The 13,813-nt window shown below is 32.8% G+C and overlaps 1 protein-coding gene and 1 long non-coding RNA gene across 13 annotated transcripts; both read right to left on the reverse strand.

Annotated features, from left to right (window-relative positions):
- Positions 1-2,690: 2,690 nt before the first annotated feature.
- Positions 2,691-5,131, reverse strand: LOC141670602 (uncharacterized). 3 transcript variants are annotated; one of them, XR_012554646.1, is made up of 7 exons: positions 4,556-5,131; positions 4,175-4,251; positions 3,972-4,065; positions 3,573-3,622; positions 3,312-3,475; positions 3,165-3,227; positions 2,691-3,063 (listed from the first exon to the last, which is right to left on the reverse strand). It is a non-coding gene; the product is annotated as an uncharacterized LOC141670602 (long non-coding RNA). The 3 variants fall into 3 exon arrangements; XR_012554645.1 differs by having other exon boundaries at positions 3,165-3,475; positions 4,175-4,219; positions 4,556-5,124; XR_012554644.1 differs by having other exon boundaries at positions 3,165-3,475; positions 4,556-5,114.
- A 3,883-nt stretch (positions 5,132-9,014) lies between these two features.
- Positions 9,015-13,218, reverse strand: LOC141670775 (aconitate hydratase, cytoplasmic-like). Of its 10 annotated transcripts, none has more exons than XR_012554733.1 (8): positions 12,830-13,218; positions 11,561-12,727; positions 11,198-11,265; positions 10,995-11,113; positions 10,375-10,496; positions 9,785-9,917; positions 9,493-9,583; positions 9,015-9,238 (listed from the first exon to the last, which is right to left on the reverse strand). XR_012554733.1 is itself a non-coding variant. In XM_074476770.1 (8 exons), the coding sequence occupies exons 3-7, from the start codon at positions 11,609-11,611 to the stop codon at positions 9,705-9,707; spliced, it is 573 nt and encodes a 190-aa protein (XP_074332871.1). In that variant the 5' UTR covers positions 11,612-11,875; positions 12,572-12,727; positions 12,830-13,218; the 3' UTR covers positions 9,015-9,596; positions 9,678-9,704. The 10 variants fall into 10 exon arrangements, 7 of the variants coding, with proteins under 7 accessions (XP_074332871.1, XP_074332870.1, XP_074332872.1 ...); XR_012554732.1 differs by having other exon boundaries at positions 9,678-9,917; XR_012554731.1 differs by having other exon boundaries at positions 9,493-9,596; positions 9,678-9,917.
- Between the last annotated feature and the right edge of the window lie 595 nt (positions 13,219-13,813).

Here is a 13,813-nt window from a genome sequence, read left to right on the forward strand (position 1 = left end):
GTAGTATTGCTTTTTACGTATGAAAAATATTTTAATAGTATATAAGTTCAATTTACAAACAAATTCTATAAAATTGATATAATACAAATCATTATAAAAAATGGGGCCCACCTGTGGGCCCCAATATAGTTCCCACAAGTGGGCTCCATTTTTTTTTTACAAATTCAAAGTGCAAAGGTAACATACATAGTGTGATACTATAGACATACATTGATGTTACCTTTGATGTCTATTGTAACACAAAAGTCCATGTTGCATCAGGGAAAAGGAAATGTTACCATAGGGGTCAAAGGTAACTCGAAAAAAAGCAACTTAAATTTTATGTTACCTTAGGTCTTTTGGGTGGCTATGGAAACATTTTTGTTGGCCTGTTGTAACATTTTTTGGGTGTTGCTGTAGGCCATCTATGGTGTAGTGAAAATTAAATGGCTCACAACCAACATGGTTCACAAGAACCTACATTTCTTGCTTAACCACTAGTACAACCAGAAGAGGCCTATGGAAGAACATAAATTTCCAATTTACCACACATTCGGTGATCCTTGATCGACTGATGCGTTAGAGTTAACAACTTTCCGGATTCTCTCTGAAATTCAGCATACAGAGTTGACATCAATATTCACCATATAAAGTATCACATGAATCACCATAATATGCTTGTGTGTCACTGCCGCAGCAGAACAGCACCAACATGAGAAATAATATTTTTTGATGGACGAACAAATCTATCCAAAATGTAATAAATCTTATGCTAACCCGTAACATGTACTCGGTACCAAGCCTGCTATGTTTTTTAACATTACTTCCTCCAATAAACTTTTTTTTTCGCTTCTGCTTAAGGTAGTTCTTGAAATCTTTCCATCAAGGTAGCAACTTTTCAATCATAGCAGCAATTTGGAAACACTCACTAATGACCATTCCCACAGCATGAATGATCACATGCAATTCTTGCTCCTGACTGACCACAGTCTTAGGATCCATCATCTTATAGTCAAGAAAGCGGCCAACAATCCAATATTTAGTCTCAGTGTCCTCGGTTTTATACTTATGGTCAAGTGACTCCTATAAGGCCTTAGTTGCTGCCTTCGAGTTATACATATTATACAATGAGTCAGCAAAACAATTCAGCACATAATTCCGACAGATGTTGTAGGAGTGATTCCAAGCATCAACACTGTACATAGTCTACGTGTTGCATTTACTAGTGAGAAATGGTACTTCTTCCTTCAGGAAGCGATCCAGATGCAACGCGGTTACACTACTAGAAAATCTTCAATAGACATCGGCTAGAAACCGATGTTAAAAGTTTTCCTGACCGATGTCAATGCGGGTGTAGAGAAAGGTACCCCCATATGACATCGGTCATGAACTGATGTGTAGGAACAACTTTAACATCGGTTCCGGATTAAAACCTGATATATAATCTCTATTTTTATACAAAGCATTAAAATATTTTCTAATTAGCTTGTATATGATCTAACTATGAACCTTAACTATTAGTTTACAAATTATTAATCAGTATTTATATCATTTATAAAATAAAACTAATGTCAAATCCCGCTTTAACATCACTTTTGAATAACAGTCGATGTAAGTTCTTATTTTTGATATAGGTTATAGTTTATTACCGGATGTGTTTTTTTCCTTTTTAACATCGTTTTAGTTCTGGGAACAATAGTCTGGCTTCCTATGTACCATCAGTTTTTAACATTTGAATGATGTATTTTTTTTTAAGTTTACATCAGCTTCTTTGTAGTTTTTTTAGGAACTGATGTCCATATACCTTTTTAACAACGGTTTTTAAGAAATTCGTGTAGGACATGATGTCTAATCATAATTTGGAAATCTGTTTTTAAAAATTATGTGTAAAAACTGATGTCTATAGGCCTAAAAATTAGCCTATACACTGATTGTATTATATGCACCCAAACATACCAAATGTCAAAACAAAACAAAACTAGCTAAAACGTAAACAAAAAATCAACAAATTAAAATATCCAAACTCTGTTTGTAATAATCAAACCACATATCATATCGTCTAAGTTTGCAAATAATTCAACATGATTAATGCGCATATGTTTGAAAATAACAGAAGCAAAGGAGTTAGCTACATGAATCCTTCGATGTATATAGCAAAGAGTCCGTACGAACAACAAGATCCTTGCTATCGTAGGATTTCCGAATCTTGCTGGACCACTGAACATTTAACTGAAAGAGCAATCTGGTTTGGTTAATTCCCTTTTTACAAGCCGTTTGTCACGACTGATCATCAGTTTAATAAGAGGAAATTTTGAGGATACTTGGAGCAATATCTCATTGACTGTTCCATCTCGATCCTCGTACTCATAATAATTTTTTACCTATTTACAAAATAAAATGTCTTTAACTTTAACAAAATATATGTATTCCCTAAATAGATGTAATACAAATTAAAGTTCATACAAATATTTCAAGAAAAAAAATATAGAAGAGCTAACAAGATAGTTAATTCTTCTTTGCAAATAAACAAGATAGTTTATTGTTCTTTGCTTCCAAAATTGTTCTCTGCCGAATAATCTAACTGCTTTAGCACCCTAATTGCTGTTGAAAATAATAATAGACTAAAAACAGCAATGTGTATACATGAAAAACAGAATTAAATCAATTTACTAAATATTGGCGGGTAGATAAAAAATCAAGGAATCCGACCCTAAAACCTACAAATGGAAATAATATTAATAAAAAACTATTACAGACTACTTCCCAAAGATGGTTTTGCAATTATAGAACCTAGTATTATCAAGTTGATGTCCACTATGCACTGCTCTGCAGTCACATGTGACCTGCCTCCTCACCAACATACAGAGTTGTGCTCTGCAGTCACATGTGACTTGCCTCCTCACCAATATACAGAGTTCGATGCATTAACTTTTTGAAACCTAAACTGCTATAAATTAAATAAATGGAAGTTTCCGAAAATAAAGCCAAATATATTTACTAGCTTTCAGAGAGCCAACAGTTGCAGTTTTCTGGAATCTCAAAAAAAATGCTCTGGAACCTTAAAAGATTTAATCTTTAGCTTCACTGAAAGAAAGAATAAACTTAATTACATTGGAATCACGTAGAAAGCCATCCACCAGTCAAAATCAGATTACATATGAAAACTCGAGTAAAGGTTGTCATACCACGAGAATCACGTGGCTGAAAGCATTTCTGCTGACTTGCTGCAAAAGTTGAAACTCCATTTGCTGTAAAAAGTTTTCATCTTTTCAGTCTAAAAGACAAGGAAAGGAGGAGAAAAAAGAGTTGTTTGTAAATAAAAGGAACAGAACCAGAAGCATTTTCATTATAGATCTTCCCAGGTGAAAAAGATGCTTCATTGTTTCTAACCCTTTCATACACATTTATTCCAAACCTATAGTCATATAGTCCCTCAAAGACCTTTGGCGTTTATAACCATTTGCCTTGTTATGGTAAACTAATTTTGCTTCTAATCCTGGATCATTATAAGTAAAGAAGATCTGTCAAATAACCCATGCCATCACACATCAAATAAATGATGGATTAAGATTCAAACAAAATCATTGACTTACCAATATTGATGCAATCTTCATTGCTCATTTTCGGAGGAGCTTTTCAATATCTGAATGCCAATAATCATTTAAATAGTTATCAAATGCAAACAGAGATAAACCTAAGATGCATTTTAATCTTGTCATATTTAATGAATCTTGCTTAAACGTCTACAGAAAAGCAAAAAATATATCTTTTCTGTACCACCTAAAAACAGTGTACCAGATTCGTAAGTACAACCCCTAATTACAAAAGGTAAATCAAGTACAAAACTATTACCATTATTATTCAAAATTCGTATCAGCAGCCAGAAAAGGGGATTTTGTATCAAGCATTAATAGTCTAAATTTGTTGGACAGGGAAAAAAGAAGACGCAAATGCTATGTTGGTAAATATCAAATCTAGGAAAGATAACTTACAAAACAACAATGTTCGTGCTAGCAACGTTATAAAATTTGGCACAGAAGATAGGCGGATCAAATTCTGGTTCTGGGAAATAGCAAAGTCCAGTACCTGAATACATGTTTAAGAACAAGACATCAGAATTTCGTGTCTCCTTCTTTACTCTTTACTCTTCTATAAGTAAACTTTACATTAGAAAGATCCAAAAAAGGGGTAGCACCTTGGTACATGTCATGAAAGAGAAATCAACAAACAAGTGACAAATCTGCACCTCAACAATCCATATCAAATGCACTTCTGTTCAGTATATAAAAAACAAACAATAGTTGCAAGTTCTTTAAGAAACTAGTCCATTCAATATTATGATGCAACATATGTGCTATTTTACATGTAAAGAATGCCGAGATGTAACAAAACTGTTGGGGCCCTTTCTGAAATCTATTTAACATATGAAAAGACCGGTAGTCACTAAAATAGTTAAACTTGAACGTATCGTTTTCATATTTTGGAATAATTCGGAAAAGGTTTAGCTAATACAATCCGAGTGGAAGAAGTTATTGGAAGGTTTAAGACATTACAATATAAAGACCAAGAGATATACCTGATTAACTCTACTCACTTAAAATGTGAAGCTCCGAAGCAACCTAATCTTTGGAGCTTGGAAGGAGACCATTTGAAGCCCTGTTTTCCCATCCAAGGCAGTCATAGATCTATAGCTATCCTGTAAAAATTAGAGTCTAGGTTTATTTAGAATGCTTCACGTATACCTGAGGGCAAGAGGAAACACAGAGGACTGATGAGGATCTTGGGGTGGAAGTAGGATGAAGCCATCTTGTAAAATCAAGTTAACAAAAATGCAACTCCTGAACCAAGAAACGAAGCAACAAAGTCCAGAGACAAAGAACATAGTCTTCAAAGCAGAGTTGCCTCGTTACCTGTTAAGACAACAAGTCCTGAAGTCGAGATAGATGAGAGAGGTGAGAAAACTGAGAGATGAGGAGAGAGTTTTTTTATTTCGATTTATGTTTTTGATATATATTGTTGTGTTATTTAATTTTTGTTTTAATTTTAATGTTTTAATGTTTGTGGGTGGGTAAAGTTCAAAAACAAGAGGGAGAGTTTTAAAAATTCTAAGGCAGGGGAATTTTTAAGAGAAAGTGAAAATTTGGTTGACCGGGAAAACAAAGGGGGAAATCGGGCGGCTCTTTTTTTTGAAATGAACCTAATACATCAGTTGCCTTAAAAGAAATAGGTTTAGTTCAGAACAATGTAAAAATACTTTTGACATCGGTGTACACTTAACCGATGTCTAAAAAGTGATGTCTATTCTACTTTTTCTTGTAATGTTAGATAAAAATACATCTTTTGCTGCCAACATTTGGAGTTCATTCCATTGAACTTCTCGGGATTATCAGCATGTGCAGTAGACACAATTGCCATAACATAAGCAACAGGCACCGCAGGCCTAACAGCCGGTACGTGCGTCTATACTACAGGTGTTTGCACGCTACTAGGCACCACATGTACAATCGGAGGAACAAATCCTGTCGACGCTCGTCCAAAGGGCACATTAAATTGTCCAATGATAGTGTGTTCCACAGGCACATGTTCCAAAGACACATGTCGAACAGGTGTTTGAACCTCATCAGATATCGCGATCTGTGTGTTAGGGTTAGGCAAACTATTTACATATTTCTTCGGCAAACTTTTAAAACCCAGCACAGAAGCTCGATTTTTGTGAGATCAAGTCACTACTGAATTGTAAATGTTAATTTTGTACAATCTGTATAAAACTATTTTTTTTTTCTTGATATAATGAAACTAGTGTTCTAAGACTCTATTTATAAAGAGAGGCTTCAAAGGACTTGTTATTATTTTTTATGCGATGCATGGTATTTATAAGAAAAACCAAGTAAGTGATTTATGCTACTCTTGATGTGGTACAAAACCATATTTCACATTAAAAGGTCTCACTTTGGAACATTAGCTTTCATTCAACTTTTACTCATTTTGAGCATGTAAATACACGTTAGAATCCACTCGTAGAGTAGAATACGTTCTAATAGAATCACATCACTAACACATACTGTGTCTAACGCATATAGAATCTCAAAATGATTCTTAACTTAGTCTAAAATACTAAGTTTTTCCAACACATGAATGATACATTCATTTTAGAATAATATGTTAAGTAAGTTTGTTACATTGACGATCCTCTTGATAAATTATGGGCCATGGTGTTTAAATTACCCGAGAAAAAGTACGAGAAAAAGTACTATAAAGACAATGACGATGAGGATACGGGCTTCGTTGAAGTAGAACTTGAGAATGAATTTTTTATGACAAATTTTCCCAATATTGATGAAAGTGAGGACGTGGCCAGTTACATGCCAGATGTTGATGAAGTAATCAAAACTTTCGTATTGCAATTTCATTTATGTATTTTGAATATTTTTTGGTTGTATAACACAATATAAATTCGGTTTAGTTTTCTTCATGGTTGGTTTGTTGGTTATATCTATGCCTTTTTTTGGCAGATTGGATTTCTTTTTTTTCTTTTTTATGTGTATAATCACTTGAACGTTGGTTTTAATTAGAAATTCCACATTTAAAAAGCACAAAAAAACACATTAAAACACTTGTTAGGTTAAAAATAGTTAACTAGAAAAATATGTCAAACAATATTAGACATTTATTTTTTTACACAATTATAGAAATTCCCTAATTTGCACAAGAGTTCTTCCAAAAAGTCTTGTCTGAATAGTTCTACTATACAATGGTTTTAACCCTTTGTAAACTTTCTACCATATAACTTGCACAAGGCCTCCATCAAAAAGACTTGTTAATTCCATTTTCCAAACAACAATTTTAAAAATCATTGTAGTTAACTATATCAAACATTACTTTTTAGGGTGAAAAAGTAAAGTACCGGAAAAAACCGGACAACATCCATAATCATCTATAAGTGTTGTCTGATTTTGATTTTTTGTAGTGAAATGATAATATATTTGTTAACCATACTTTTATTTAATTATGTTTACTTTTTTATTAGAAAGGTGTATGCTTTTGTTAAATTTTGATTATGTATAAAAATGATGTAATTTATATATATGTAATACCTACGTATAATTTTTAATTTTAATCTTTAGTAGTTGTAAATTTATAAACTATGATCAATACCAAAACATTTTTTAATATAGATAAAGTTTATTATGTAAATATCTTATTTTTAGTAGGTTTATTACTGAAATTGGAAGGCACAATGTGTATATTCGACAATCAAACTGTTAAGATGAGTGGCACATCTCTTTTGTAAATTGGACATACCCATTCACGAATGCGAAAGACTATGAGGAAGTCTAAATTAATGTGCAGAATATAAAATACTGAAATATAAAGCAATAATTATCACAAATAAAATAATACAGAACTCCAAGAATTTTCACTTGATACGGATCCTAATTTTAGTCTATGGCCTTCATCCAAGTTCTCATGCCAGCTAGCATAAAAAATATATTATATCAACTTTAATAAAAGAACTTACAATCTTTCTTTGATTCCATGAAAGAACACTTTCCTTAGCACACTTTCTACCTACCACTACTTCTACCACCTAGCACATTGGCCACCTTAGCTAATCCTCTGAAATAAAAACATTGCCACAACCTGACACAAGTTAATATAAATACACGCGGTGAATAATAATAAAAGTTTTCAACTCAAACTATCTTCTTGTTTCACTAGACATTGAAGGGATATAAACAAGAAAGTTTTTCCAAAAAAGTATATAGATAGATCATGAAGAGCATTAGTCGTAATCTGAAACATGAGATATAAATATAAGTACAAGTTTTAATGGATTTAATTTTCAAAAAAAAGATAAGATAAGGCTGTTAAACGAATTGTTTGAAAAAAATTTGAACAATTCTTTGAAAACAATCCTTAGTTTTTTGTAAAGAGATAAACCTTAATAAGGATAAGAAGATTAGTTCAAAATAGATCTATCCATGAAGAGTTTATTTTAAAAGAATATTTCTCCGGTCATTAGAAGTTATAACAAACTCTATCACCTACAAATACTATGTATCATAATGTTCCATCTTGGAGACCTTGTTGCGTTATTTTTCGGATGGTTGTCCAAAAAGTTTTATCGTCATAAACCTATATGCCAATATTCTCCCGTATTAAAAATACTTTAAATCCTGTTACAGAGATTAGCAATAATATAGTATAAACATATGCAAATTATAACTTTTATGCAACAAGTGTATGAATAAGACAGGTAGTATAAAGAAGCATAAATTAGACAATATAATGAGACAATGTTATGATGATTTAAATGAGACAAGATATAATAAACAAGACAACATATAAAACAGTGCTTATGAAACACGTAATAAATGAACCCATTAAACCACTACAAGGAAAACAAGCTTCAACAACGGTTTATGTCCGTTGTCTGATACCCTATTTTTCCGTTGACTATTGAGCCGCCGTCTGTTAGTTGGATCAGACAACGGCTAAAAAACATTGTCTGAGATTATACAGACAATGATTATGGATTAAGCCCGTTGTATTACATCCAGAAAAGACAACATTTTTTACTTGTTTTTGTCGTAACAAGCGACATTACTCAAGGGTTCTCACAAACTCATAAAACCGTTGTGTAAGGTATAACATTAAAAACAATCTTACAACACTTATTATTGTATAAACGTTGTTGTGTATTCAGATAGACAACAAAAATGAAATTGAGCTCGTAGAACTCTTGTAATAAATTTCTACACACAACAGTTTTGGATTTTAATGTATAGCATGACCAGATACATACAACTGTTTATTTGTCCAAACTTATTGCATGAATACCTTTGATACAATATCTTAATATTATATAGACAATGGTTTACTAGTGTTGTGAGAGTTAATTTTGCACCAAAGTTTTGTGTTCGAAAGCATTGTTTTAGTATTAAAGACATGATATTTTAATGAAGCTTGGTTGTTAAAAGCGTTGTCTTACGCAAAATATAACAAGTAATCAAATGAAATTAACTTTGCAAATCTAAACAAAAGTTCTAAAGTTAATCCATGATCGAAAATTACAGCAACATAGTTACACAAAAGCTAAAAGCATATTGATATCACTGCCTTCATGAGTCTAAGATTTCTACTACAAATTAAAGAAAATATAGAGTCTACAAGGATTTTCAGCTTCTCTTCACGTCTTCCGCAAGAGCTATATTGTCCTTGCAATATCATTACAGCATGTGATAGGCAATTTCCCAATCTGGAGAAAACAATCTTCAAAATAAATCGACAACATAATTACATAATTACATAATTACAACATAATTACATACAACATAATTACATAGAAAATCATTTATCCTTGTCACAAACTTTTGGATGTGATTGACCTAAATGTACACTAGATACTATTAGATATCATAAAGGGATGTACACTAGATTTTTTTAAATAAGAAAGAGTAATTTGAGAGAGATTTAAAATCTATAAGTTTTAATAAAAATAGAACTTGGCACCTGGTTTTTTCTGTACATGTGGATGGTAGCAACTCTGCTGGTCAGGACTATCAACAGATCACCTGCTGAATTTATCCCTTTCCCCTCTCACCTGCATTATATGACTATCAACACACTTTTTAATAAAAGATATTCAACCTAGTTAACTAGAACAAATTTTATCTTGTGTAAGCTTAGAAACATACCTAGTTTAGCATGTTAAGGACAGTTTCTTAAGTGAAAACATAATATTTGTGCTGAAAATTGAACTCATATTTGCAATTTTGTGTGGACAGAAGGAAGGCAGGCATACAGGAAGAAGTGTTCATGACTACATTGGCTAGATCTGGTCGTTGTTCAAGTGCACTGACAAACTTTCGGGAAATGATATTGAGCATCTTCTTGAACTGGGATATGTATTTTCTGTATAGAGCAAAGCCTGCCATCTGGGCAAGGAAACATAACATTAAATTTGATACTACTTTAGCAATTGTATATAATGATAAGAATTTCTTGATCATAACATTAAATTTTTATATTCAATATCAGATAGCTATACAAAATGGCCTAGCTTAATATTACAAACAAGAAGAATGTACAGAAGGTATGTGTCAGCTGGACAATGTCAACAGTAAGCTCATCGCATTGAGCTGGAATCAGAAGTTCAGACAACGAAAAGGAAAGCCCTGACTAAATATAATACATAATCCCCCAGCTCCAAAAACCCCGGATAAAGAAAAAGACAATAATATGGCTATTTGAAAAAATGACATAACATGGTAGCTTGAAAGCTTTTCATCTTTTAGCACAAAAAGCTTAGCAGAACCCTCCCATGCACATTATTAATCAGATTTTAGATGAGGAAAAACAAATAATATTAAAGTAAAAAGTAAGGAAGCATACTGTGCTGGCTAGTGCATAAGCCACAACTAATGGAGGCGAAGCAAGATAATTGGCTCTTGTTAGTGGGTGAACACGTCCTTCGAAGTTTCTATTTCCGGAAAGAACAACTGCAGCTACAATGTCTGGAAAGCATACATATACAGAGTATAGGTGTACAGCGATTATTGTCTGGTCCACAAAAATGGAAGAAAAGAAGGTAAATCAAGACAGCTAACAACACACAACTGTTGCCTTCATTCAGGACAATATATAATACATTTTCTCCGTTTAAAAGGGTAACTTATATTTAAAATACAGGTTGTATTATCTTCTAATTCATCCATAGTAACATAATCAATCTTGATGTGAAATAAAAAATGATACTCCCTTGTAAAAAGATGATAAAATCTTAAATTCCGTATGTTTTCACAAATATAGCCTCTTGACCACAATATAAGATACAATACAAGTGATGATTTCACCATGGGGTGATATGAAAATTGTTTTAATAATCAAAATCTTAAGACCAATATACCAGTGGAACAGAGCAGTGGGAGGTAAAATATTGATAGAAAGCACCCTGACATTTCTTAATTTTAGTGGAGGCATTGAATGAAATATCAGAAAAAAGAAGATAATACCATTGTCTGTAATTGCAGCAGTAACTGATTCATGAAGGTCCCCAGAGTTTCCTATGCATGTCGTACAACCATACCCAACAATGTTGAAGCCGTGCTGGTTCAAGTACTCTTTCAGGCCACTAAAACACGGAAAGGTAAACAATTCAAAGCTGGGAATTTATTATCAGTCAGAAATACACTCTTTTACAGAATAGTTGTAATACCTTTGAAGCAAGTACTTGGTAACAACTCCAGACCCTGGTGCAAGACTTGTTTTCACCCATGGCTTAACCTGTTTGCAGATACAATTTATATGAATATTACAAGGTAGACTCCTACCACTCCAAAAACACTGAACAATGTCTTGAGGACATAACTATAAACTCTCTGTTTACCCAATACAAGTGAGTACAGATAAACCTTGATCAAGTATTAATCGATAAAATACCTCCCTAAAAAATAATATTTTTCTCCGAAAACCAACATAATGGAAATATTGTATTTTTATGCCCAATAAAGAAATTCATTTCCTTGGTCCCGAACCTATTATTTTAAAGAGGTTACTGTAATTGACAGGTATAACATACCTCCAATCCTAGCTCACAGGCCTTCTTTGCAACAAGACCAGCTCCAAGCATGACACTAGGATTCGATGTGTTTGTACAACTCTTAACTGTGTAACTGTGCCAGTTCTTAGCTGATCACATATTTGCATTTCATGTAGAATGGTGGGAATCCTAAAATCATTACACAGTCCAGATGGATAATACCTTATACTGAGATGTTACGGAAACTATCTTATATAGTGGACAATTGCTGAGATAAAAAATTCATTTCCGATAATAGTTGGAAGATGAGTTTCATAAATTCTTTTTCCCACACATTCGCTGTAGAGCACATCCCTTCTTGCAGAGAATTGAATTCAAAATCATCAGTCTTGGCTAAAAATTTGTCGAGAGCATAAAGAATGTTAAGCTTTGAGTTAATGGCACCCAGAGACTTGAAGACATGCTTATTGAAGAGTTAATAAGAAACCCTCATTATACTGACTTGGGATGTGAGAGAACCCAAGAATTCAACAGAAACAAATGTTGGTTTAAAGAAGCAATGGCTTCAGAGTTTTCATTCAACTTAACAAGCAGAGAATTTAAAACATTAGAGAATTTAAAACATTAGTGGTATCCTGGTCAAAAGGGTCTGAAGCATATTTGGGAGACTTGGGGAAACCGTCATAAAGACGGTGAGAATCATAATATAATAACTCATTAGAATTAGAAAGGACCAAATTATTAACAGTCAAGGTAGACATATCAAACATAGTAATAATCTTATCAAACTGAACAGAAGGGGTCAAGACACGAAAATACTCGAAAACCTTTGTTAATAAACCAGGATAAGGCAAATGCATGGATTCATGACTAGAGAAGTGACTAATGTTATGAGTAATTAAAGAAGCAGTATCATATGGATTTTTTTACAAACACACACAACAAAATAAAATCTGGAAAGGTGACTCGATCACGACCACTCTTATGAGGAAGAACAATTGAATGAAACAATTTAAAACAAAGCAGAGAGATGAGAGTTAATTCGGATACCAGAGGTTTGATGGAGGCAGAAATAAAATTAACACCATAAATGGTCTTCAATTGTTCCTCGTATTGTAAGTCAGGAGTGTTTTTGAATGCCTGACGGGTAGTATAAGGACATGGACCCTTGTGAGAAACAACAGTAATCCAAGGGAGAAGATCCGCCTAGAAACAAATTGGCATGCCTTGAACTTCAGAGAAAATTATATTGCCTTAAAAGAGACAAAATTTCACATAAAACTCTTTCAATAGATTTGGATAGATCACCTATGATGGAGACAACAAAAATGCACACCCAATAGCTTCAAATAATTGAACAACGCCGACCCCATTGAGAAGCTTCAAATTTGTTCTTTCAAAATTGACTTAAAAAAAACCTTGGAACCACTTGGTTTTGCATGCACTAAAGAAGATTCTTGAGAAGAATGGTTAGAGACCTCAGAATCATGCTTACCCACACGCCGTTATTTGGAACCGGAAACCGCAACGTTAAGGGTTTTGTGACACGAGGAACAAGAACGAGTATTGTCAGTATGTTGACAAGGTATTGTTAGAGAAGAAGATGAAAGAGAGATTGGGATTATAGAAAAATATGAAAAAGAAGAGTATGTAGATGAAGAGAGGTATATTAACAACATAATTAGAAGTGGTGAAAGTTGAATAAAAGTGAATAAAGTAAAGATAGAAGTGAAGAGTTACAATAAAAAGTGGAAATGTATTTGAAAACCAATATACATACACAAGAACCGAGTATGAAGAGGAAGTGATAAGTCACATCACCAGATTCACTAATCTCGATGCATGCAATTCGGAGTCAACAAAAAAATACATATTAAAACAAATTGAAGCACTTGAACAAAATAAAAGAAAATAAAGAAAAAATATATTCAGAAAATAATTCATGAAATTAATGCACATGAGAAATCAAATAAATATTACAAAGAGGACATACCAAGTTCTCTATACATGAGAAAAAATTATCTTCATCTAAAGGCTTAGTAACGATCCAACTGTATAGATTTTAAGAAATATCTATTTTAGTCATAAAAAATTACAAAAAACTTTCAAATTCATATTGCATGACATAGATTTTAAGAAATATCTATTTTAGTCATAAAAAATTACAAAAAACTTTCAAATTCATATTGCATGACATGAATAGAAAAATCTAGAAAATGTCCAAATCCAAACACATGTTTTGTTCCCGTTCAATTGACTAATTTTTTAAACGAATTTTCCAACGATCCAATT

Source organism: Apium graveolens, chromosome 7 (genome assembly GCF_009905375.1).
Source record: "Apium graveolens cultivar Ventura chromosome 7, ASM990537v1, whole genome shotgun sequence".
Lineage (NCBI taxonomy): Eukaryota > Viridiplantae > Streptophyta > Magnoliopsida > Apiales > Apiaceae > Apium > Apium graveolens.

Bases quoted from the DNA above. Each gene is read 5' to 3' on its own strand.
- LOC141670775 (XM_074476770.1), bottom strand. From the start codon at position 11,611: ATGCTTGGAGCTGGTCTTGTTGCAAAGAAGGCCTGTGAGCTAGGATTG. The intron at 11,114-11,197 runs GTATTACAACTA...TCCGTGTTTTAG, and splicing joins ACCAAGTACTTGCTTCAAAG to TGGCCTGAAAGAGTACTTGA. The intron at 10,497-10,994 runs GTATTATCTTCT...TATGCTTTCCAG, and splicing joins TGCTGCAATTACAGACAATG to ACATTGTAGCTGCAGTTGTT.